General features: G+C 40.4%; 1 protein-coding gene, 1 long non-coding RNA gene and 1 pseudogene across 5 annotated transcripts in view; 1 reads left to right on the top strand and 2 right to left on the bottom strand.

The window, feature by feature from the left end:
• SEPSECS (Sep (O-phosphoserine) tRNA:Sec (selenocysteine) tRNA synthase) overlaps nucleotides 1-5330 on the bottom strand; it is a 37747-nt gene extending 32417 nt beyond the window's left edge. For 2 of the 4 annotated variants that reach the window (XM_068543140.1, XM_068543142.1), the window contains exons 1-4: nucleotides 5099-5330; nucleotides 4117-4271; nucleotides 2152-2270; nucleotides 1656-1814 (exon numbers count right to left, since the gene is read on the bottom strand). In XM_068543140.1, coding sequence (XP_068399241.1) covers nucleotides 1656-1814; nucleotides 2152-2270; nucleotides 4117-4271; nucleotides 5099-5212 — 547 coding nt within the window. In that variant the 5' untranslated portion in view covers nucleotides 5213-5330. Of the gene's footprint in view, nucleotides 1-1655; nucleotides 1815-2151; nucleotides 2271-4116; nucleotides 4272-4513; nucleotides 4550-4762; nucleotides 4791-5098 lie in introns of those variants that run through there. The other 2 variants (XM_068543143.1, XM_068543144.1) reach the window with 2 other exon arrangements.
• LOC137764233 (uncharacterized) overlaps nucleotides 4924-26780 on the top strand; it is a 74763-nt gene continuing 52906 nt past the window's right edge. Inside the window, exons 1-2 of the long non-coding RNA XR_011073939.1 lie at nucleotides 4924-5008; nucleotides 7053-7183. This is a non-coding gene — a long non-coding RNA (uncharacterized lncRNA). The remainder of the gene's footprint in view (nucleotides 5009-7052; nucleotides 7184-26780) is intronic.
• LOC137763806 (tumor suppressor candidate 2 pseudogene) lies at nucleotides 15315-15651 on the bottom strand (annotated as a pseudogene).

Raw genomic sequence — 26780 nt, 5'->3', positions numbered from 1 at the left:
TTGTGGATTTAAGAGCTATGAGGGATTCAGAAACCATTTAGCTCAACTCACTCACTTCAAAGATAAGGGAGCCAAAGTTTAGGAAGATTAAGTGCCTTCCCCAAGGTCACACAGCAATTTAAAGCAAAGTTACAGGCAAGCAGTCCTCTGTTTTAGAATCCACATCAAGTTGTCCACATTCTATCTACAGAAATATAAAACTTCAGCCACTACAAAATCATCAATTCATATACGGTGGTCCACAGAACTCTAGGTTTCATATCTATACAGCTATTAAAACAAAGAAAACTTTGCTTAAATAAGTAACTTCCTAAGGACAGTTAATTCTCTATTATTTCTCAAATTCTCTACACTGAACCCTATTTTTGCTTTCAAACAACTATGATGCAAGTTTTTGGTTTTTTTTTAAGAATACAACCATCTTGCTTCCTAAGAACATAACATAGTCCAAGTCATAACATCATTTGGAAAAAGTTTCCAGTTTTTCAATATGCCAATCTTTCTATAAGTTTGGTTATCAGTTCTTTGGTTAATAGTTTGCAAATTAACAGACTTGACAGTTTTATGCCATTTAAAATAAACCTTTTAAAAGTCTACCCACTTCTGCTATATGTCCTTATTATGAATCCCTTTACACGAGTTTCTTTAGGATTATTTAGGTAGTTTAATTACAGCCCAATACTGTTCATTTCATACAACAGACTGAGGCCATTCAAAAAATAACTTTAAATTCTCAAATTCAACTTGACCTAAGCAAGCCAAATACTAAAATACCAACTTAAAGATTTTATCTCATCTATACTCAATGATGCCTGTATCCTTGTACTTTGATTCATGGTAATTATTTATGTGTATTCCACTCATGTATACAGAACAAACATTCCTGAAGCACCTCTTAGGCTCCAGGGATTATTGTTGGGCATTTCACATGTCATCCCACTTAATTCTGAACAGTCTTCTGAGGCAGGTAATCATATCCCCATTTTATGGAATAGGGACATACGACATAGCACTTCTATTTCTTAGTGTGTACTGAAAAGAATTCAAAGCAGGGTCTCAAACAGGTATTTGTACCCCCATGTTCATAGCAGCATTATTCACCACAGCCAAAAGGTGGAAGCAACCCAAGTGTGCAACAGTGAATGAATGAATGAATAAACAAAATGTGGGATATATATACAATGGGAGTCTTAAAAAAGGAAAGAAATTCTGGCACATGCTATAACATGGATGAACCTTAAAGACATTATGCTAAGTCAAATAAACCAGTCACAAAAGGACAAATATTCTATAATTCCACCTATATTAAGGACAAATTTATAGAGACAGAAAGTAGAATAGTGATTGCTAGGGACTGAGGGTGCTGGGGAGGGGAGAGTTATTGTTTAATAGTAGAGTTTCAGTTTCAGAGGATGAAAAAGTTCTGTAGAGAGATGGCAGTGATGGTCCACAACAAGAGGAATGCACTTAATGTCAAGGAACTATACATTTAAAAATGTTTGTTAAAAGGGTAAATTTTGTTATGTATATTTTTACCACAATAAAAAGAAGGAATAGGAACAGGTTTAGTTTCTTTTTCATTTATCTAGCTCTATATAAAAAGTTTGAATTTTCTGTGACATTGAAAAACATATATGTTACTTCTCTTCTTTTACCTGCAGTGATCATGGATTTAAAGCAGGACTTCTGGTCTATTCGTGGCCATATAATGTACTTTGCTTTTGGTCTTTTGTGTCGTAATGTTAAGAAACACAGGGTTAGACTCATACCAGTTGCCATCGGAACTACAAAGCAGTTGGTCACCGTATGGACACCTACAAATAAGAAGAAAAACAGAAATTAGTTATTCCGCTGAAAAAACAGCATCCTTCTTAAAGAAATTATATACTTCTATCAAATAAAAAGAGTTAACAGACTTAGTGCTTATTCTTCTGTACTCACACTCAGGAAGCTCACTGCTAAATTCATCCTCCAGGCTTATGGCTCTGATTTTCTATCTTATTCTAAAAGTTTTATATATATATATATATATATATTTGTCTTTTCAAAAGCCATTTATACTCTTTTTGGAGAGAAGCATTAATAAAAGAAATTAGGCAAAGGTTTGTGTGACTGGTCAGCCAAAAGTATTATGATTAACACAGTACATACCAGCCAACTTTATGATGTCCAGGACCAAAGAATTGGTAATTTTGTTCAAAAGGCTAGAACCTGCAGCTTTGGGTTGCACAGCAGAAATATCACCCGATCGTCCAATTCCATGAATGAACCTAAGCAAAAAATGGCCAACAACTGGACAAAAATATTCAGTGTTCTAAGTAATCCACTGTATAAGTATACAAATACAATAACCAAATAAACACTATACTTGACTATTAATAATGTGAAAATATCTAGTTAAATCAAAACAAATTCATCAAGTATGCTGTGGTAGCTAGTCTTCATGATGGCCACCATCAATTCCTTTTCTCCCTATGCCCATATGCCACTGCCACACCAAGAGATGGGGTCTAATTCCTCTCTACCTGAAGCTAGGCTGGCCTTAGTGACTTGCTTGGTCTGGAAGAATCTAGCAGGAGTGATGGTCTGGAACTTCTGAGCTAGGTCATAAGAAGCCTTGTATCTTCTATCTGGCCTCTTGAAGGGTTTGCTCAAGGGGAGGTGGGGGGCAGGGGGTCCTCTCTTCAAAGCCAGCTGCTATGCTGGGGAAAGACCAAGCCAAGCCACTTGGAGAGGCCATCTGAGCTCCCAGCCATCTGAGTGACTCAACTTGGATAAACTGCCCAGTTGAACCTTCAGATGACTAAACTCTCAGCCAACACCTGACTGTACTACATGAGAGACCTGAAGCAATAATCACCTGCTGAGTCCAGGTAACCTGTCAGAGATAACAATAAATGACTGTTTTAAGCCACTATGTTTTGAGGTGGTTTGTTATACAGCAATAGAAAACCAGGACATATGCAACATTAAATTCTCTTCTTTCTTCCCATTTCCCTAATCAGAGCAGTGAGCTAACTTCTAACAGGGATGAGCTGATGTTTCAAATACTGCCTTAAGTTTAGAAGAAGTACAGGCTCCTTGAAAATTAGTGTGCAAATCCACTCATTTTAAATTTGGTCATGTTATACACTATTTAAAGACACCTCTGAATACACTTCAAAATCAAAAATCTGTTTGTCATTTATAGTTGCCTAGATCAGAAATTCTGCACACTGGAATTATCACAGAACACGTGTCACACTCTATTACCACTGCAACCTCACATACAAAGCATTTTTTTACATATATTATCAACCATGTTATCACCTTATTTTTAACCATTAGTTTTTCATCCAGGTCATACATTCATTATCATTAGTTTTGACTGCAATAGTTTCGGTTGAAATAAAATTCTACTATTCCTAGGAAAATTTCATCATGATTTAAAATCATGGAAGACGGGAGTTTGAAAGAGTTTACCTATATTTCACAGAAAGGTTGGAGAACAGAGAAATGATCATATTCGGAACCACTAACAACTAAATGGTTATCAGAATTGATGAAAAGCTTTCTGAATAATGCAAAAGAAAAAAGTGACTTAATAATCTAAAATTATAATATACCTTTCCTACATCTACTGCAACAAAGCAAGATATTTATAAAATGGGATTCAGTTTAGATGCAGATGAATGACGTTAAAGTTCTATAAATATACCATTCTCTAAAAAAACTTGCCATGTTAGAAAAGAAACATGGAAAACTATAAACAACCTTAGCATATTTTAAACTCATAACAACCAAATAGGTTTATTAGGTTAAACACTCTTAACAGAATGTATAGACAGTACAAACATTCTTAACATAACGTACAGCCAGTATCCTTTATCACCCAGAAGCTGACAGGGTATAACCACCTCATATTAGAACTTTTACCCTATTGTCCTGAAAAGCACCTACTCAGGTACATTGTTTCCATCTCCCTGTTGCATCTAGTTCACATGCCCATTTAAACAAGAAGTAGCTTACAAACGGACATTTTATAATTTAATATGATTAATACTGCCACCAAAGTTTTTAACAAAAAAAAAAAAAGGGGGGGGGGAAGGAAATGCTTTATACTTAAAAAAATCATACCTGTAATGTCGCCGAGCAACTAATGCAGATGCCACTCTCCCTTCCCTTTCTCCCACACCACAATTGCCCAGGAAATTGTTGCTATCCATAATTGCAAGTTCATGTAAAAAGAGTTCAAGTGTACTTTCATCCCAACCATCCTCTGGACACTTGCCCTTAAGAAAAGAAAAAAGAAAACAAAAAAAGGCTTATGACTATATTTAAGAAACCATCATTCCCCAGAACCCTACTTCAATGAACTTTAAAACTTTTCCATGCACATTTTGCCATGCTCCTTGTTTTCTAAAATTCAGACATAAATTCAGCACTCTGAAGAAACTCTGAATAGGCAAAATGTTTGTGTTACACTATTACAATTATCCACACGATGCTGCGAGAAGTGATGATAAATACATACAATGAGATTACTCAGGTTTAAAGTTGCAGTTAAAAGTAACTGAAAACGAGTAAACCTTATCTTCAACTAGGATTTTTCACACCAGGGTGTTAGAACTAGGGTTGTCAAACTTTAGTGACATTAAAATTCAGGATGCTGGCAAGAACGAGACCTGTGACGTTCCTCAGCAACACCTGCTTCGAGTTAGTATATCGTAGTTTGTAAATATCATGTGTTCCCCAGGAGTAGTGAAAGATGGAAGACACGAACTTTGCCCTATCCGCTAACAAAAAAGTAAATCATGCCGGCCTTGCCCTCGCTTCCCCAACCCGAAGGGGAAAAAAAAAAAAAAAAAAGGGCTCAAAGTTCCGAACTCCCCACATCCCCTAATAACACTCTCTGGGTTTTTGCCAGCATTGGCGAGGCTGAGAAGGAGCTGAGCGGCGCAAGCCGGCATACGGCATGCCCAGCTGCGAAAGACTCTGAAGACAGGGCTCAACCAGCAAATACGAGCGGGTGAGGCAGGTCCTGAAACTAACAGGGGCGCTGGGCGGAGCCGGAGCCTGGGGGGTGCGGCAGTTGGGGAGGGACCCGAAAGCTCTGTACCTTCTCCAGAAGCAGCCGTATGAGGTGCTCGTGCGAGCGACGGGCCTCACAGCCCTGCCGCACGTAAGCCGGCGACACCAGCCGCTCGCCCGCCGCGAAGCTCTCGCGGTTCATGTCCGCAGTGGCGACTGCTGCCGGAGAACAACTGACACACGCCGGACACACTTCGAAACCAGGAGGCGACTCGCCGCCTGGACGGTACGGGAAGACCTTAGGACAAACATCTACGTCTCGCTCTCGCACATGCGCAAGCCGCTCCGAATAGCGGGCCAGGAGCGGAAGTATTTGAGCATGCGCAGAGGTGTCAGGCCGTTCGGCGGGCTTCAGGCTGTACAGAAAACGAGCCCCGCCTCCCTGAATCTGATTGGTCCAGTTAAACCCTAGTGTGCCTCTTGAAGGAAGGACTTTTCTTCTGTGAGGAGGGGCTGAGGAGTCAGGGGCGAGTGCGTGGCCTCTCTGAAGAAAACATTTCCGAAGTTATTCTGTGCTCCACTCCTGCTGAATGATGAGCTCTGGGAATCTCTGCTTCAGCCTTACTCAGGTCGTGTTTCTCAGATCCCTGAACCGTTCATCCTTACCCTCATACATTTCAACATTTACAGTTACCTGGCAACCCCTTTTTTTTTTTTTTTTTGACCGCACCACCTGGCATGGGGGATCTTAGTACCTCCACCAGGGATTGAACCAGTGCCCCCTGCAGGGGAAGCGTGGAGTACTAACCACTGGACCGCCAGGCAATTCCCTGGCGACCCCATTTGAAATAGTGGTGCCCCACTCCTTTTCTCCTTTGCATTACAGAATTTTTGGCCATAGCACTTATCATTCACCTCCTGATATAACAGACATTTGTTTATACACACACACACACCCCTATGAATGTAAACTCTCTGAAAGGCAGGGCCTTGGTGTTTGCTGCTATACTCCACGAACACCTAGAAAAGTGCCCAGAATATAGAAGGGGCTTAAAAAAATTTTTTAATACTGAATTAATGAATTAGTTTCACTATTCAACAATCCAGCACTAGGTGCCTGAGATACAGAAATGAAAATGCAGATTCCCTGCCTTTGATTTCCTCCTAATCTTCCCTTTAGGTGAGCCTACAGTAATTCCTGAAATCACTCTTATCTAGCGGTATGCTAGGGCCCACTTGCACTGGTTCATACTTGCTTGCAAGAGCTGATTGCTAAAAAAAGTTCAGTAATTTTGTGGGCTGGTTTTTAAATACAGCTTCTCTTAATTGTAATTTTACAATTAAGCCAATTGTATTAAAAGCAAAAGTAGTAAATACTCAAAGTCATCATTTCCTAATTATTTTACTACATTTTACTATTATCTCTGCTCTTGAGATTATTTACATCTGTTGTACCTGAATAGTGGAAATAAGATATATTGGCATCCTACTGCCCATCTCTTTCCAACTCCCTTTTTTAGTGGCATCATGTTGGTAGCTTGAAACTGGCTGTGGTAGGAGTATTTACACCGAGGAAATCAGCAAACTCTACAAATCCAGCTCTTACCTTCCCCCCATACACCACTCCCCTAGGACTCAGTTGTTTAACATGTACCAACTCACCACTATTCCTACTGCATGTTCCCAGGGCATCCTACCATTTATCAGCCATAATGCTTGTCAAATTCCATTTCAACTGTTAATTTTTTGTCTTCCTCAACTAGACTGTGAGCTCCTGGTTGACAAGGACTATACTTGACGTCTGTGTTCAAAGCACAGCACAGAACACTGTGTAATAGATGTTCAACAGCTTCCCCTTGCCAACAGCCTCCAGTCAGAGCACACCTGAACCCTTCCTCTTTTTCACTGTAAAGCTTTTCCACTCCCCTGCCTGCCTTTGAGTCTGCCAAATGCAAGTGGTAGTAACTAACTCTCTTGCACTACCAAGTTCTGAATAAATAGTCTCTGTTGGTTATTTGGATGGTCTTCATTACTTTCCACAGTTTTCCTGAAGACTCCACTGAGACACGGACTGCACTGTCCATCACCATGGACCCCAGCCTTCAGCCAGATGAGGTTCTCACAGAGACCGTAGCGCCTTGCTCCTTGTTGCTGTCAAGTCTGTGCCAACATGGTAAGTCAGTGCCGAATCTGAGCTCCACTATTTTTGTGTTGAATTCCTCAGCTATTTATTCTAAGTTTGGTACCCAGCTTTTGTTATTGGTTCCGATTTTGTTTGACATCCTTGGTGGAATCAGACCATTCCTTTTCATGCTTTTTGGTTCTCTTTTGTACTTCTATTTTGTATTGAGCTGTCGGAAAGTGTGGTCATAAGAACAAGAATCATGGGGTAGAACACAGGCATAGGCCCTATAAGCCTATGGCTTGTTTGAGCCAGCCTCACAGACTGATGAGTTTGCTGTTCCTACCAGACCGGCATACATTTGGACAAACTTCGTTGCGAGTCACCAGTAAAACTGGATGAGGTTCTCCTTTCCTCTTGATTTTTTGTTCTGAGAGCTTGCCTTTGATCAAGAGGGAGTTCACTCTAATTTTTCACCTGCCAAGGGGCACAGATTGTTGGGTCTGTGTTCAGAGGGGTCTTGAAACATGAAGAGAACAAACATCACTTTTAACCAACCATTGCCAGCTCTCCTGAGGTCATCAAAGCTTAAAACCTCTCCTCCTCTGGGAAAAAATGGCTGCTTCTTATGTGTATTTTTATTACAATCCTAATACTGGTGCCTAATTCTCTAAATGGTGTAACTTCAGCAGTGAGTATTTGGGCCTTCAGTGGCCACTCTGGGGAACATTTGACTTGAATACATATTTTATTGATAGGCACCTTAGAAAAGAAAGGGAATTAAGATTTCTCAGGCCCAATGGGCAGCTGTGTTTGATTAGTATGCAGAAGCCTCCAAAGGAAATTCTCGTTCGAAAAGTATTTCACTAAAAGATTCTTTAGCCAAAGCCAATGAGCAATTTAACAAACTTCTGTTTTTTTTTAAGATTTTCTCTTTTTTTAAACATTTATTTATTTATGTATTTATTTTTGGCTGCGTTGGGTCTTTGTTGCTGCGTGTGGGCTTTCTCTAGTTGCAGTGAGCAGGGGCCACTCTTCGTTGCGGTGCATAGGCTTCTCATTGCGGTGGCTTCTCTTGTTGCAGAGCATGGGCTCTAGGCGTGTGGGCTTCAGTAGTTGTGGTACATGGGCTCAGTAGTTGTGGCTCGCAGGCTCTAGAGCGCAGGCTCAGTAGTTGTGGTTCACGGGCTTAGTTGCTCTGCGGCATGTGGGATCTTCCTGGACCAGGGCTCGAACCCATGTCCCCTGCATTGGCAGGCAGATTCTCAACCACTGTGCCATCAGGGAAGTCCCAATTTAACAAACTTAAGCAACAATAAACTAGACTCCTTTCCTAGTAAATCCTCCTCATCCTTGTTGCCTCCCTACATCCAGATGCCCCTCTTCTTCCTTGTCCTCGTGACCTCATCAACTCTTCCCTTCTCTTCCTCTTGTGCACACCCCCTCCCTACTCCCAGAAACTCTCCTAAGAGTACAAAATGCCAGTTGCCTCTAAAGATCCATCCCTCCTATGAGCCAGATATATGGGCAACTGCATAATTTAAACTTTGGCCCCAAGATGAATTAAGAGCTATAATTAAGCATCTTTGCTGCCATATAAGACCAACAGCTATGCATAGGAGAATTTTAAATTAGTTTGGGTGTATATGATTCAGGGTTACCTAACCTATATCAACTTGTACACATGTTGGTCCGAACCTCAGAACCTCAGCTAAATCTTGGATGGCAAAGCTGATTGGATTGACCCAGAAAGGCATCTACAGAATCTCTCTTTCTACAATAAACCTGTCCAAAAAAAAGGATCTAAAATATATATATATATACTTGAAAAGCAGGACAAAGTCTCCTAAAAGTACTGTAGTATCCCCAAACATTTCCAATAAAAATTTATTGGACCATAATTGAACCATACAAACAGAAAAATGATGAAAATATAGGAGATTTCCACGATTTTCTAGTAGAAAATACCTTCTGACAACATTCAGGAGTTAATGAAGGTGCCAGTTGTAAAAGTAGTCCTTACATCTCATTTTGTCAATGGGGTTAAACCTGAAACTGGAAGCCTAATTCAAAAGTAGAAATTAGAATGCGAAATAGCTCCTTTGCCTGAACTAAAACACCTGTCAGAACATTTTGAACAGCTTTAGATAAAAATAAGACAGAATCCAAAATAAACTATAATCATGCAGACTCAACAGCTAGGTGGCCCACTTCCCAAGCAACTATTTTTGTCAAGGTAGACATTGTAAACAAAAAGGAACTGGAAAAAAAGAATGTCCCATCCTATAAAAGAAAAACCAAGATGAAGAAAATCCCTCAATTCTGATCAGTGGGGGTGCTCTGAAAAAGGAAAACACTTTCAATATCCTGACTTACCCTTAAACACTCAAGTTGAATAAATATAGATGGTCAACCTCATCAATTCCTGGTAGACAGGGATGCTACTCTTACTACATTAAACACCATCTTTGCTCAACCTCTTCCTCAGAGTAACCATACACACAAGTGACAATTCTTTCAAATAACCCGCAGATATTTCCTATCTCCCAGCCCTTAGCTGTAACACTTGAGCCCTTGAATAAAAAACATTCCTTCCTGCTCTGTGATACCACCCTGCAAATTTAATAGGGAGAGACTCACTTTGCAAATGGAATTGTAATATTAAATACACAACAGAACGACTATTAAAGTTCCAGAGGACTCTTCTATTCATAATCAAGTTGTGTCTGTTCTGGATATACCTTTGCCTTCTCTATTATATTTGATGCATACCCCAGATAAAGGTCTTGACATCATACATGACATTCTATGACCTTAAAAGTCTCCTGACATAGAAAACTAATTAGAGCAGTAAATAGATCCTACCAAATATCCCCAATATCCCTTGAAGCCAGAAACGAAGGAAGGTTTCAAAGTTGTAGTTGAATGCCTTATATCCAAAGGTCTTCTTATATCCTTCACTAGCCCTTGTAACACTCAGTAAAGACACCAAATGGTTAAGGATATCAATTTCTTCAAGACCTCAGGACAATCAACAAAACTTTTATCCCTCACTTCCCAGTGATACCTAATGCAAATACTATCTTGGCATCAATTCTACCTGAAGCTACTTGCTTTACTGTAGTGGACCTTTGTTTTTTCTTTTTTGATGTGCCTCTAGATCACATCTAGGACGGTCAATACTTTTTAGCCGCCACCTGAAGAAGATAACAGTATTCCTAGACAGTCATGCCCCAGAGGTTCACTGAAGCCCCCTTCTATTTTTCTCAGTTCCTCAAACAAGTCTTAACAGATCTAAATTTCCCGTGTTATTAAGTTCTGTTACAATATGTAGATGATGCCTTACTTTATTCAAAGATTAAGAAAACTTGAAAAAGGATTCCATTTACTTGCTCTCAGTCTTAGAAGAAAAGGGACAAAGTTTCAACAGATAAACTGCTGTTTTTCCAAAGCACAGTCCATTATTTAGGTCATGGGATATCTAAGGAGGGGAAAACGCTCTCTCTTGATAGACTAACGACTATCCAAACTTACCTTAGACCTCTCACAAAATAACAGTATGACAGGATTTCTAGGTTTAACTGGATCTTGCAGACAAATTTTTATAAGATTGCAATGCCTCTTTATGAGTTGACTAAGTTCTCAGTAAGAGACCTTCTTTTCTGGGAACCCAGATATGGAACAGGCCTTCTGTAATATGAAGAAAGTTCTTCAGTAGATTCATTCACGGGCATTCCTAACTACAAAATTCCCTTTTGTCTATATGTGCATAAATGATCTGGAAAAGCCCTTGGGATTTTAATTCAACTTCATGGGAACCATCAAAAACATATTGCCAGACCCTTGACCTGGTTGCAAAGATTTATTCCCCATGTCTTATAGTAATAGCTGCTGCTAAAAATAAATAAATAAATAATTGTTGAGGTTTCTGCTGAGCTAGTTCTAGGCTCCTTGCTTGACATCACGGTTCCTCATACAGGACAGACATTACTACTGGCTAAGAACATGCAACACTTTTCAGCCAGCTGATTAACCTCCTATGACATTGTTACTCTTGTAGTCTCGCATTGCTAAATATTCACCACTCCAACACTGAATTTGCCACTTTGCCAGACGAATGTGAACCTCACAATTGTCTTACCTTTGCTAGGGAATGTTGTGTACGCATTCAAATGTATTAGAGAATGCCACTGAGAACCACAAACTAATATTATTTGTTGATGGCTCATACCTCAAAACTGAAACTGGAGGTTATCAAGCAGGATATACTATCACTAATTTCAGCTCTCCTTTGGAATGCAGTCCTCTGCCCAAGGTAAAAATCAGCCCAGATGCCAGAACTTTTTGCACTTAATGGAGCTAGTCAATTAACCAAAGACCAGAGAGGAAGCATATATAGAAAGATAGAATGTATGCTTTTGGAATAGTACATGACTTTGAAAACAATACTGGAAATCTCATTCAAAAAATGGACGAGTTAGGAAACTTTAGGTGCATTCCTACATCTTAGAGAGGTGGCTGTTATGAAAATGGAGGCTCATGCAAAAAGGGATAATATGGTAAAGAAAATGCTCTAGCAGATCATTGTGCCAAACAAGCAGCCTTAACCAATGTTATGATCCTATCTAAACCTCAATGCATCAATCTATGGAGGTATTCAAAGAGGCCATTATAAATATCAGTGTTTAACCCCTGATTTTGAAAGGTAAAAATGGAAAAACTCTGGTTGTACCTTTCACTCAGATAGTCTCTGGAACTCCCAAGATGGCTGCTTGGTGGCATCAGATGACTTCAAATGGAAATTAGCTAAATTTCTCCATGAAACTACTTATCACGTTAGAGACAAATCAGTTGCTCTCTTAAATCAGGACTGATCAGGAAACTCTAAAAGGTTAGCTGAGGTTATTTTCAGGTCATGTGTCACCAATCAACAACGTAAACCTGAAAAAAACCATAAAGGTGGGATGTAGCCTGTAAACAAAGCCTCAATAGCCTTTTGAACACCTTCAATTTTTTTTTAGTTATTGTATGTCTATTTTAAAATATTTTTTAGTGATTGTATGTCTACTTTCAGGATGAGCTGCAGCATTTCCTTGCCAAAAAGTATAGGCTTCACAGCTACTAAAAATCTGCTTGATTTTTATTTCTAACCTGGGGCATAGCAATTTGTACATCAGGTGACCAAGCACACACTTTATGGTAATCATTATAAAAGAATTCTGTAATGCATTACCCCTTACTCAAAAACTACATTGTCCTTACTACCTACAATGTTCTGGAAATGTTGAAAGAACCGATAGCATCCTTAAATTTAAATTAACAAAACTTTCAGAAATGTTTGCCATCACTTGGCCAAAGGTAATCCCACTCCCACTAGCCTTTATGGCCATATGGTCCATCCCCTCGGGGACACATCACACATCACATCAGTTATTCCTCTATGAATTGGCAACTGGAAGGCCCAAGCATTTAGGGATTTCACCTCTAATAATAGTCTCTGTCCTGCTGCACACAGACTTGAGAAAATATTGCAGGGACTCATGTACTATACCCCATCCTATCACCAAGATCATTTTGCCATTATTCCCACAACATCTTCCTAAGCAGCCTCTTTGTGATCTTCGGCCAGGAGATTTCAGCTATTGGAAGAGATATAAGAGACAAACTGTTCTTGAACCTCATTGGTAAGGACCTTATCAGGAACTGCTAACAACAAGTACAACAGTGTTACTCCAGAGAGTCAATCATGGGATTCAAGTTTCACAACTAAAGAATCAATTCAGAATTCCATGCAATTAGAAGATTACTCCAATAAGGCAGCTCAAAGTGAAGATTCTCAGGGATCTTCTAGAAGAAGCCAATCTTTGGAAGTTGACAGCTGACTCAAGACCTTCAGAAAAAGCAGATGACCTCAAATAGTAGACAGCTTCCTCCCAAGATATTGAACCAAGATCCCTGCCCTATTCCTGTTTTTTATCTGCTTGCTTATTCTCTACCTGGGAGAATTACTGATTCATTGCTCAGGCAGGGTCCCCAGTGGTGAGAATCATACAAAAAGAAAAGACTATAAGAAACTTGTTGCTAACTAAAGCAGAATTTTTCAATGATACCATTTCTGCCCTAGATGGAATACAAATTAGTTGCAATTCATTGGCATGAGTAGTAATGGACAAATGCATTTCTCTAGGTTTCTTATTGTCCAGTCATGGTGGCATCTGTGCCATTGCTAAAATTCTTGCTGTCCTTAGATCAATAAAAAATCCAAGATAGAAAAGGCTATACATTGTTTTAAGGAAAAAGCTAATTAGCTGTCTTAAGTTGATACTCATGGCCTGTAGGATTTGCTGTCTTGGCCTGAGTTGGATCTATTGGGTTCCTGGTTCTAAAGCATCTTAAAAAAACTTCTACTTGTTTTTGTTTTTATCATAATGGTCATGATGCTGGTCTTTGCATTCTATGTAGAGTCTTAAATTCTTCTGTACACTCACTCTTTCATCAGATTATTACCATAATAATAAAACAACAAAAAGTTTAAGAAGATCTCACAATAAAATTGACTATGAAGGCAACTGAGCAATCCCTAGGAGGTGAAGATCTGGATCTCTAGCCTTCCCTACATTGGCCAACCTCTTTCAAGTGAGAAAATGACCCAAAAGGGCAGGGTCTGAGGAGCTGACTATACAAAGGAACACTAGCCAGACCATATATGGTGATAGAACTCTGACCCAAAGCCTTGCAGCAACCAACCCAGGAAGGCAAACCACAGTCTCTGCAGCAATCATCCTAGAATAGTCAGGATTGGTCAAGCACCAAAAGCATCCCTTTAATTTGCCTCCACTTCCAAAGCAGGACCGATTCGAAAAAGCTATTCTTCACACCAGTCACATAAGATACCTCATTTCTAGTTAACCCATTTCTAGCTTCCTCATGCCAACAGCCTACAACCGGAGCATACCTGACGCCTTCTCTTTTTTTCCATTTTAAAGCTTTCCCACTGCCCTGCCTGCCTCAATTGCAATTGAGAAGGGCACTTCAGCTCCACGATATTTTTCTCCAAAACCAATAACCCCATTATAACCATGGGAAAATATCAGACAAACCCTAACTGAGGAACATTCTAGGAAATACCTGACCAGTACTCCTCAAAACTGTCATAATCATGGAAAAAAATAAAATCTGAGAAATTATCATAGACCGAAAAAAACTAGGGAAGGCATGGTGACTGAATGCAGTGTGGTTTCCTGGATTGAATCCTGGAACAGAAAGAGGACATTTGTGAGAAAACCAGAAAAATCCAAATAACAGTCTGAAGTGTGGTCAACAATATGTGTCAGTATTAGTTTCTTAGTTTTGACAAATGTATTATGGTAATATTAGACATTAACATTAGGAGAAGCTAGGTGAAGGATATATGGGAAACTTTATCCATCTCTGACCATCTAAAGTTGTTCCAAAATTTAAAAATTTATTTTTTTTAAAAAAGGACACATTTTCAGGCAAAAACAGAGAGTTTTCAACAACAGAGCACCACTCAAGGAAATGCTGAAGAGTGTCCTCAAGGCAAAAAGAAAAAGTTCCAGATGAGATAGCAAAGATGCAAGAAGGGATAAGGAGCAACAAAAATATATGGATGTAAATATATGGGTGAATCTAGGTTAATATTGTCTACATAAAAAACTACAGTAATGTGTTGAGGGATTTAACTATATATAGAATTAAAGTACATAGTTGGCATTTAAGTAAGGAGGAGATAAATAGAGTAAATACAGTTAAAGTGTTCTGAGGGTTTTGTAGTCATAGAGTGTGGCCCATGAACTTACTAGAAAGCAGAATCTTGGGCCTCTCCCCAGACTTACTAAATCATAATTTTCATTTTAACAAGCTCCCCTGTGATTCACGTGCACATTAAAGTTTGGGAAATATTGTTCCAAAGGTGCTTGTATTATCTCAAAAAGAGAGTAAAACTACCAATTGATATTAGATTTTTGCAAATCTAGAATTTATTTTATAATCTCTAGGGTAACCAATAAAGGAATAGTGTTTTTTTTTTTTTTTGAACGTTCCGGGCCAGTGGAGTTTATTCACGGTTGTGGCCCCAGCCTAGGTTCCTCAATGGAAGCCACACCTTGAGCCTGGGGGCTTTCTTGCTGGGGCAGGGGGTGTTTATGCCTGCCACCCCCCCAGGCTCACACCTCATAGAAGATCACAGGGAAATCCACGTGTATGCGGGGGGGATCCAGCTTCACGATGCCCTGAGGAATCAGGTTCTCATGCACCGGCCTCGGCTTGGCCCGCTTCTGCCCGTTCTTGGTGACGATTGTCTCCTCATAGAACTCGTGAGCCAGATCCCCATCCTCGTCATAGAACATGGAGCCACGGCGCGTGAATACGAAGGGGGGCACGACTCAGCCTCGCGGTCGCACCAAAGCTTGCTCAGCGACAGCCGCCTCCGGGCCGCCGCCCCCTGCCGCCGAGGCGAAGGGCCACAGGCTTCGAGCTTTGGAGCCGCTGGCGCCCATGTCAGGGCCGCCGGCGCATGGCGGGCCCCGCGACGGCTTTGCCCTCACAGGCCCGTCGGCGCCGCCGTGCCCCGCCGAGGCCTCCGCTCGCAGGTGCCGCCGGCACCGCCTTCCACAGGCTCCTAGGAATAGTTTCTAAAAGTGTGTAATTTCCAATCTAACACGGGGGAAAAGTGGGATAACAAAAAATAATCAGTTCAAAATAAGGCAGAAAAGAGTGGAAAAGAAACAGAACAGGTAGGACACATAGAAACCATATTAAATATAAGTGAGTAAATTATCAGACGATTTTTTTCAAACAATTATATGCTTTGTACTGAGAACACATCTAAAACAAAAGGCTATACGAAGATTGAGAATTGAAAGTAAAAGAATGGGAAGAAATATAACATGCAAATACTAACAAAAAGAAAGCTGACATAGATTTTTAATATTAGATGAAGTAGACTTTAAGGTAAATGGCATTACTAAACATAAAGAGGAATACTTCATAATGATAAAAGACTCAACTCACCAGGAAAATATAATAATTCTAAATTTGTATACACCAAATAACATAATTTCAAAATACATAAGTCAAAACTGATAAAAGGAAAAATAGATAAATCTATAGTCATTTTGAGATATTACAGAACACCTTTTAGGAACTAATAGGTCAAATTAACACAGAAAATTAGTAAAGATTAAGAAATACTATGTTTAGTAAACTTGACCTAATGGATGTTCATAGAGTCCTGTACCCAACAACTGCAGAGCCACACATTCTTTTCAAGGTCACATGGAACATTTTCCAGAATTGACTACATCCTGGGTCATAAAACAAGTCACAACAGATTTCAAAGCAGTAAAATCATGCAGAGTACCTCATCTGACACAGTGCAACTAAGCTAAGAATCGATAACAAAAACAAGACTATTTGGAAATTAAGCAATATTGTAAGTACTCCATACATCAAAGAAAATGTTATAATAGAAATTAGAAAGTATTTTGAACTGAATGATAATAAAAATACCACATATCAAGGCTTATGGGAAGAAGCTAAAACCATGCTTGGGAGAAACATATGACTTTAAAAGCAAAAGAGGGGACTTCCCTGGTGGTCCAGTGGTTAAGACTCTGTGCTCCCAATGCAGGGGGCACAACTAAGACCCAGCACAGCCAAAATAAATTAATTTTTTTTTTAAAGCAAAAGGGAGGGGGCATGGAAGGAAAAAAGCATATAGTAGAAAGGAAAAAAAAAAAGCTAAACTTTTCTTAGCTTTTATCTCAAGAATTAGTAAAACAATAGAAAATAAACTTGAAGAAAATAGAAGGAAAGAAATAATAAAGGTAAGACTGGAAATTAAGGAAATAGAAAACAAAGAGAGGATTAGCAAAAGCAATAATGGTTTCTATGAAAAACTAAGGATGAGGTGGGAAGCAGGGTCCAGGTCCAAAGACCAGGGAAACTACAAGAATGAAGTGTGAGGGGTAGCGGGGGAACGTAGATACACAGCAAGTGGCCAGGGAGGGAGAGAAGGGGCCAGATTTTCAATGGAGATTTTGAGGTGAAGTGCTGTACATTCTAGAGGAAACCCCCATCCTCCATCTCCCTATGAAACACTTAGTAAAATAGTCTTTTCTTGTTAATCCATTATGGGATTGGATCTTTTTTGGGGATGTCTTGAAGCACTAAATCCTGCTCTTCGCGTGGGTGCAGAGAGAAATAAAGGCAGTTCAAAAGCACCTGGTCCCTAGCTCTAATAAGAGCTAACACTGAGCCCATGTGCCAGGTGCTGCTCTGAGGACTTCACCTGCAGTAGCTCATCCAATCTTCCCAGTGGCTCTATAAGGCAGGTATTATCCTCACCCCATTTTATAACTGAAAAAGCTAAGACTCAAAGAAACCAGGTGAGATTGCACCAGTAGTCAAGGGAAATAGCCAGGATTCTGACCGTGCTGTCTGGCTCTGGAGACTGTGCTCTTAACCAACCCGCCCCCCCATCCCCCCACAGTGTCAGAGCCAAGAGGCACTGCATGGTCCATGCTTTAGATAGGTAAATATGCAGCCTCAAAGATCTATCCAATGGGATGTGGATGGAGTAACAAAAATATTGCCAGAAGGGGAGAGAGGACAGGTTGCCAAAAGCATATGAGTAAGTCTTAAAGCCATTAAACCTTATGGGCAGAAAAGACCCCACCATATTGGTATCAGGAGTCCTTGATGCTGAGCCCTGATAGCATCTGAAGACCCAGACGGCACCATAGACTCTTCCACTCCACCACCACTCACATTTCATCTATCAACAATCTTTTCATGCCTCACCCCAGCCCTTTCTCTCCATCTTCCCTCTGCCACCTATGCCAGGCATCTCATTAACCTTAGACAACTTCAAATACAATCCAGACTCCTTACCTTGACCTGTAAGGCCCCACAAAGTCTAGTCCCCACTAACATCAAGTGATATCTTTCCCCTCTAGCCTGTGGGCTCCCACCCCACTGACCTCCTTGCAGACCCTGGAACACACCAAATTTTTCCTTTCCGACCTCAGGACCTACCCACATGCTGTGCCTGCTGCCTTAAATGATCTTCCCCTCCTCCATTTGTATGGCTAGCTCCTACTTTTCCTTCAGTGTAAATGTCACCTCTTCTGAGAAACCTTCCCGGATCACCACATCTAAGTAAGAACCTAGTTTGAAGTAAATCCTCTATATATTCACTTAAAATTCTTTAATGAGTTGATTGCTTGGGTAATGTCTGGAATGGAAGCTCCTGGAAGACAGGAACCATGACTATCTATTCACCTACTCTTCCAGCACTTAGCATGGTGTCTGACACATAATAAGTATTCACAAACATTTTTGAATGAATAAATGATAAAAATGGGTCCCAAAGATTGCTTATCATTTGGTGGTTGCTGAATGAACCCAGATATGAAGAGAGGGGAGAGAGCAGGGACCAGAGATGAGCAGGTGACACCTCATGTGATGAGGGTATTTCAAATTAAGGAGATACTTTCCAAAGGCAAATGCAAATAGGCAAATAATGACCACATCACTTTGTCATTCCACTCACATGTGTTCTAAAAATGTTTAGGGTGGGGGAAATGACAAGTCTCACGAAGCATGGCAGGATCTGGCTCTTGTCAACCTCATTAATGAGGCCTCTTAAGCAATTTGAAGCAAAATAACTTCCACACCAATGTCAAGCTTCAAAGAGCAGTTGGAAGGAGGAACTGAGGGAGTAGTAGAATCAGTAACTAGGTTGCTCAGAAAGTCCCCTGTGATTAGAAAAAGAAAAAAATGTAGTAATTACATTTTGCTAAGCCTCAGAATTCAGAGATCCTGGTTTCACCTTCATCTCTATTTCAGATGGAGAAAGATGAAATAAAAGTAGATGTGGATGTAGCAGAAGGTAATTGAAGACCTTCTCTGGGATGAGTAAAGCAATTCTCTCTCCAGAGGGAGGAGGGATGGGTAGAGAAAGCTTCTTCCAAGCAATAAAACTGCGAGATGGTTACAGTTCCTGCAAAAGCAGGAGCCAAGAGGAAAGCTGTGGGAGACTTGTCAGGAGTCTGTGAACTGGCCCAGAGCCTGGGGCTCGATGACACTTGAAAGAGAGTGAGGAGAGTTTCAGAGGCCCTTGACTTAGAGTGATGGCGGGTGGGGGAGCAGTGATAAAGGGAAGTGAGTGGCTGGTGGTCAAGTAATGGTGAGGAAGTGGCCTCTGGAATCAGGCAGATGGAGTTCAGAGCCTGGTTCCTCCTTTTCCTCCAGCATAAATTTGTGCAAATTACCCAATCTCTCTAGACCCCAGCTCCCTCCTCTGTGAAAGGAATCTAATAATAGTGAGGGGAAGGCAATGACAGATGTAAAGAGCTCAGCCCAGCGCTGGCACCAAGGGAGCACTCAGCAAATGGGAGACCCTGATCTCTGCTGTTGCAGCTAGTAGTGGCCATGGTAGTGAGTCAGTCACTTGACCCTGGGTGTGGAGAGTGTGGACTGGCTTGTGCAGCCTCTTTCTCATGGGCCTTACCGGAAGCTGGACAATTACGAAATACATTCTCCAGACTCCCAACTAGCACTCTAGAAACAAACCAAGTTTAGCCAATTAGCTGTACTTGTGTGAGACTTAGAAGATGGAGGGCATTTCCTGCTTCTTTTGACTGTTTCTTGTCACTGGCAAGCAAGGCAGTAGACACATGAAATTTCCGGCCTTTCAGAATCCATTCTTTAGCCTACTGGGTGTCCAGAGGCAGTGTGACCTTGATACTAGGAACACAGTCTCAGCTTTGGGTTCTTGACATCAGTAGCCATAGCAATGGCCCCAGAGGTGGTATCTTCCCTGGCAGGTCAGTTCTGCAGTATTCTGGAACGCATTTCTAGAGGCCCAGTCTAGGGACCACACCCCTAGAACTCCCGATGATTTTGTAAACACCTTATTCTCTATATTAAGTCCCTTCACAGTTAAAATATCTAGAGGCATGTCTGCTTCCTGCACTCAATCCTGACTAGTACACTAGGTGTTTGCATTTCTTTCTTTCACAATCTCAATTATTATCACATTTTTCATGAGTGAAAAAAAATGTCTTTAAAGCATCATCCACTTTACCTGGTAATATTATTTTCCCTGAGTTATTCGCACCTACAGGAAGATTGACCAATTACCCCATCCCTATGTAACTAAGCCTGAGGCATTGTCATCCCCTGGTGACAGCTGCCCAGATTGCTACTGTGATGCTGGAGAGGGAGTAATCAGAGTCAGAAAATCGGAGTAGAGCAGACTTCACATTCCCAAACCAAGAAAGGGGAGCCCAATCCATACTGATGTGCTCATGGAATATTGAAAATGGAGACGCTGACAGAGGAGAATTTCTCCAGTATTGCCCAAGAGAGATGGAGCACTGATGACTCAATATGAGTCTTTCCGTCAGCTTGACAGATTTAGCTTTTTCGTCAAGAATGACTCACCATCCCTCACTGGTGACTGTATTACTTAAAAATAGCCACTCCCTTTGCAATGGACTCAAATCATTTACAGAAGAAGGCAGGAAATAAACACACTCTGCAACCCTTTCATCTTAACTAGGTTTCCCTATTGATGAAAGATCACGCTGCCCATCTGACACCTGTGCTGGTGTGGTTGTAACTTCTGTATCTCCCTCAACACTAATGAGTTAGCATTCTAGAATTTTTTTCAGCTTTTTGTGAGTCTGTAATCATTTTATCAATGATTCAGTTTTACAGAGCCTGAAAACTGTTCTACAGAGAAGTGAGAATAGTTTGTGAACCTATAGATCTGAGTCAAAATCTGAGCTCATCTCTATGAGAAGCCCATTAACCCTGAGACCTTCTTCCACCCCCAAAGCCCGACTTGCATTCTCAAGTGGACAAACATACACTTTTTGTTCAATTCTTAATTATCTGCATGTGGCATATTCAACACCATTTATCTTCATTCCCTTAGGAGACTAACTGAAAAGGCCAGGCTCTTGAGTTCAAGAGATATGGGTTCAAATCCTGGTCTTTGGCTTCCTGGCTCTGTGATCTTGGACAAGTTACTTTACTTCTCTGCATTTCATTTTCCTAATTTGTAAAAGGAAGCAATAAGAATACCTACTTTTAATGCAGATGGCCAACAGACACCTGAAAAGATGTTCAACATCACTAATCATCAGGGAAATGCATATCAAAACCACCATGAGATATCACCTCACACCTACCAGAATGGCTGTCGTCAAAAAGAATACAAAAAAAAAAAAAGAATACAAATAACAAATGTTGGCAAGGATGTGGAGAAAAGGGAACCCTCTTACACTGTTGGTGGGAATGTAAATTGGTGCAGCCGCTGTGGAAAAAAAGTATGGAGGTTTCTCAAAAAAACTAAAAATAGAACTACCATATGACCCAGCAATTCCACTCCTGGGTATATATCTGAAAAAAACCAAAAATACTAATTCAAAAAGGTACATGCACCCCAGTGTACATAGCAGCATTATTTACAATTGCCAAGATATGGAAGCAACCTAAGTGTCCATCAACAGATGAATGGATAAGGAAAATGTGGTGTGTGTATATATGTACACACACACACACACACACACACACACACAAAATGGAATACTACTCAGCCATAAAAAAGAATGAAATTTGCCATTTGCAGCAACATGAATAGACTTGAAATTGAAATTATTTGCTGGATGTCACAGGAATGCAAAGATGAGCAAGCCACAATCAAAACCCTTTAGAAATATCTGATCTAGTAAGGGAGGATGCAACCTGCATATAGGTAACATAAGAGTCTGAATGAGATGTGCCATATAACTCAAGATCCCATCCAATTTAGACAACAAGCTTAAGTAGGATGTATCATTTGAAAGTGGAACAGGTCTCTGTCCAAAGACAGGTAGAAAGAGTGTTCCAGGAGGAGGGCAGTAAAAGAGTAATAGTGTGGAGATAAAAATAAGCCTGATAGGCCTTTCGGTGGGTAGGGGAGTGGACCTTAAAGGCCAACTTGAACTTGAATAGTCAGATTGCAAAAGCAGCCACAAATGCTTCCCCCTTCAGCATCCACAACTTAGGTAATTCTATCCCACACTGACACTGAACTTGATCACGCAGCTTGCTTTGACCAGTGGGATGAATGGTAGCAAATGTGATTCAGGTAGAGTCATGAAGAGAGTTTGCACATGTGGGCTGACCCATGCTGCACATGGAACCTTTCTGCTGCCACGTGAACAAGCCTGCTTTAGTCCTTTGGATGGTGATGAGAGACATGTGGTCCAGTTCTCGCCATTGCCCAAGTCAACAGTCAGCACTGGCAGGGGAACAGCACCCTAGCTCCCTGCCGCTGGCCATAGATCCAAGAGCGAGCCCAGTCCACACCAGCAAGGGAATCACCCAGCTGGGCCCAAGTCAAAGGACTGTGAGCACAGTAATGGTTGTTGTTTTAAGCCACTGCATCTGGCGTGGTTTGTTAAACAGCAAAAAAGCCTGCTGATAATGGGAGCCATTCAAAGGCGGAGGCAGGTGAGCAAATATGACATGCTATCCAGATAGATATATAGTTAGGAAATTGTAGGCGCATCGTAAATATTAGATTAAGCAAAATAATTATTAATGTAAATTTGCTTCAAAATAAAAAAGTTGATGAGTGATTATTGAGTGTGGAAGATAGTAATTCATGATACTCCACACTCTTGCTACTTAAGGTGTTGTCTGTGGACCAGAGGCAGCAGCCTTACCTGGAGCTTATTGGAAATACAGAACTTCCTGTGGAGCTAGGCTCCCCACCAAACCTGTTGAATCAGATATGAATTCCAACATCACCCCCAGGTGATTCTCTGTCACTATTAAAGTTTGAGAACCACTAGCCTATCCTAAAAATGCAAACTGAATCCACATTGAGCACTCACCAAGTCTTTCCTATTCTGAAGGTATACTAAAGCATCTAAAGATATTTTTATTTCTTTAGATGCTTTAGTATACCTTCCTGGCTGCCTGCTTCCTACCATAGCTTTAGTTAAAAACAAAACACACACATACACACACACAAAACCCCACCTTTATCCTTTGAAGTTGTATTATCAAAAAGCTGTGTGTGTGTGTGTGTGCGTGTTTGTGTGTGTGTGTGTTTTCTTGGGAACTTTGAGTAGGGCCCAACGAATAAAACTGCATTCCCTATCCAGGTTTTGAACCAATTAAGAAATAAGACAAAGGATAAGGCAGATAGGGACCAAAATATCCTCTTTATCACTGATAAAGTCCAGGTTAGAGACACTGCCAAATGGGCTTCCCCTACAGCATCCAGAATTAACCAGAGTTAACCATACTGCGCGCTGGCCCAGGGCAGGCTCCCCAAAGAGAAGGAAAGGAAGTCCTGGCTGAGGGAAGGGGGAGGAGTGAGTGAGGGGCTGGAGAGAGCCAGGAGAGTTAGCTCCACATAAAAGAAACATTGGGAATGGAGATAGGTATGTGTGTGGAGGTGGTGAGAGAGATGTGCGCTATAAAATGTGGTCATCATAAATGCCTAGAAGTTTCTTAAGAGCTGAATTCTTTAGAAATGATCTTTAATGATGATGGATTGATGGTGCCAAAACTGAGGTGAAAGAAAAGCAATGTAGATTTGGGGGGAACAGGAATTTATTTATGAAGATCGATATTTGACCCAGGAGTGGAGAGAACCATCAATGACTTCCATGTTACCCCATGACCTTGAGTTGCCCTAAGACACTATTATTACTGTTAATAATGATCATGATAACAATGGTTAAGGTTTTTGAGCTCTAACTGTGTGTCAAGTACTGAACTGTAAGAACAATATTTTATTTAAGCCTCATAACAAACCAGTGAGGTTGGTATTTTTATTACCAGTGTTCTCATTTTATGGATGAGGAAATCAATACTTAGAAAGGTTAGTAACTCACCCAAGGTCATACAACTAGTAAATGGTAGAGTGAGGATTCAAACCCAGGTCACCAGTTTTATGGTCATCTATATCTATTATTTTCTTTTTATTATTAAAAAGAAATTAAATTTTTATTATTTCTATTCAAGTGTAATACATTTGTGGCATAGTCCCCCCAAATTAGAAAATACAGATTTTAAAAAAGAGAAGAAATTAAGAATCACCTATAATTTTCCAGAGAAGGATAACCACTACTAAAATTGTTGTATATACCCATCCTGTCTCTCTTCTGTGCACATATTTACTATTTTTGTTGATGTTTTACGAAAGAGGAAATATATTGTATAGGTTTCATTACCTGCTTTTCATACTTAACAATGCATTATAAACATTTTCCATGTAGTTCTAAGTCATGTTTTCTTCTACAATACTATTTTGAACATCGCATTTTATTCTGTTGTATGAATCCATCATAATGTATTATATTTAACCAATCTCCTATTATAGCTTATTTAAATTGTTAAAATATTTTCACTATTGTAAACAACTCTGTGATGAACATTTTCGTGGCATCATCTTTGCATGCATTCTTTTTTTAGTCACTAGTTTTGTTTATCCCAAAGCCATTTCTTCTCCCAGTTTTTCCTCCTAAGGAAACCTCCATTTTTAGAAGTTAGAAGAGAGATGTCCTTTGATCTAGACAACTTTCCTCAACTCCTGTTGCAGTTGAGTGTGGCCATGTGACTGAGTTCTAGCCAATGGGATGTAAGTGAAAGTGATCAGACTGTTTCCTAGTCAAATCTCAATGAAGTAGCTGTGCTTCTCCCATTCTCTCTGTACCCATCCTCTAGAGAGGTGCAACTGCAACTATGCACAGCCCTAGAGAGTGGCTGTATTATTTAGGGCTCTCCAGAGAAACAGAACCAATAGGATACATAGAGAGAAAGAGATTTACTATCAGGAAATGGCTCACATGATTATGGGAGCTGAAAATCCTGAGATCTGCAGATGGCAAGCTGGAGATCCAGGGGAACCAGTAGTACAGTTCTAGTCCAAGTCCAAAGGCCTAAGAACCAGGAGAGCCAATGGTGTAAATTTCAGTCCACATCTGAGTCCAAAGACAGGAGAAAACCGATGTCCCGGCTCAAAGATAGTCAGGCAGAGAGAAGGAATTCTTTCTTATTCAGCCTTTTATTTTGTTCAATCCTTCAACAGATTGGATAAGGCCTGACCACACTGGGGAGGGCAATCTGCTTTGCTCAGTCTCCTGATTCAAATATAATCTCATCCAGAAACACCCTCACAGACACACCCAGAGATAATGTTTAACCAAATCACTAGGCATCCCATGACCCAGTCCAATTGACACATAAAATTAACCATCAAAGTGGCAAAGTCACAAGATGAAAAGAGTGTGGGTGACTTGATTGCCAATTGGAGGAGAAATACTTGCTATATAGAAGATCTTCCTTGAACTCTTCTTTGGATAAAAAATAAACTTTTATTATATTGGAGCCATTATACAAATATTTCTGCTGTGACATAATAGACATTGCTGAAAAACCACACATTCAGCAAAATTATACATTCAGAATAATGCTTTTAGGAATTAGGATTACAGTCAGACCACTAACAATTTATGCAGTTTTATAACTAGAGCACTAACAAAAACAGTCATTGGTACCTTGGGAGACAACTTGGACAGTCCAGGCAGGAAGCTCAGCATGGTTGGAAGTTGCTCCAAGGCTATGAAAATGCTATTAAAAAATAATTGTGTGAAATTATAGGGCTAGAGAACAGATTAGCTATTGCTAGGGGTTAGAGATGGTGGTGGAAGAGGCTAGGCATGGCTGTGAAGGAGTAGCACAAGGGAGCCTTGGGTGATGGAACAGTTCTGTAGCTTAGTTTTGGTAGTAGTTATGCTAATCTACACGTGTGATAAATTTGCTTAGATCTACACACACACACACACACACACACACACACACACACACACACGGTGCGGGTAAAACTGGTCAAATCTGAAGAAGCTCTAGATTGTACCAACCACCAGTATCAGTTTCCTGGCTTTGATATCGTACCGCAGTTGTCCAAGATGTTACACTTGGGGAAGCTTGGTGCAGGCCATATGGAAGCTCCCTGTACATTTTTTTTTTCAGTTTCCTGCAAATCTATAATTATTTCAAAATCAAAAGTTTAAAAAAATTGGGCAGAAATGATGTCTGTGGTTGTAGAAACAATATGGATGGAAAAGGAAGCTCTAAACTGGGGGGTGGGAGGTGAGGAGGTGGGGGAATGGCCGCTGCATCTGGGCCACTAGAGGAAGTGCAGTCTGCCCTGAGCAGGGCAGCGGGGAGGATACCTGTCTGGGAAGGAAGCCCAAGATATTGCACTTATTTTCATTTTCTTAACAAATACCTGAAAGAGTTCTTGCCTGTGTATCAGCCAAGCTGAGGGCTTTTTCTGTTCCCATGAAAAGTTATAATTCCACTCTCACTATTCAATCTCTTCTTCTTTCAAAGTATGTTAATGTTTTGGATTTGGTTTGTTTTCTATCTTTGTTCTAGATCTACCTAGCCATTTAGAAAGATATATACTTGATTGCAAGTGGGACATTTTCAAAATATAAGCCATAAAATATTTAAGGGACTGGGAGTTTTCTGGGAAGCTTTGAATCATATGAACAGACCTACCCTTTGTGGAGATGTCCAGGTGTATTTCTGAGAACAGGCTTCTACAGAC

This window comes from Eschrichtius robustus, chromosome 4 (assembly GCF_028021215.1).
Source record: "Eschrichtius robustus isolate mEscRob2 chromosome 4, mEscRob2.pri, whole genome shotgun sequence".
NCBI lineage: Eukaryota > Metazoa > Chordata > Mammalia > Artiodactyla > Eschrichtiidae > Eschrichtius > Eschrichtius robustus.
This window is presented reverse-complemented; position numbering and strand designations above follow the sequence as displayed.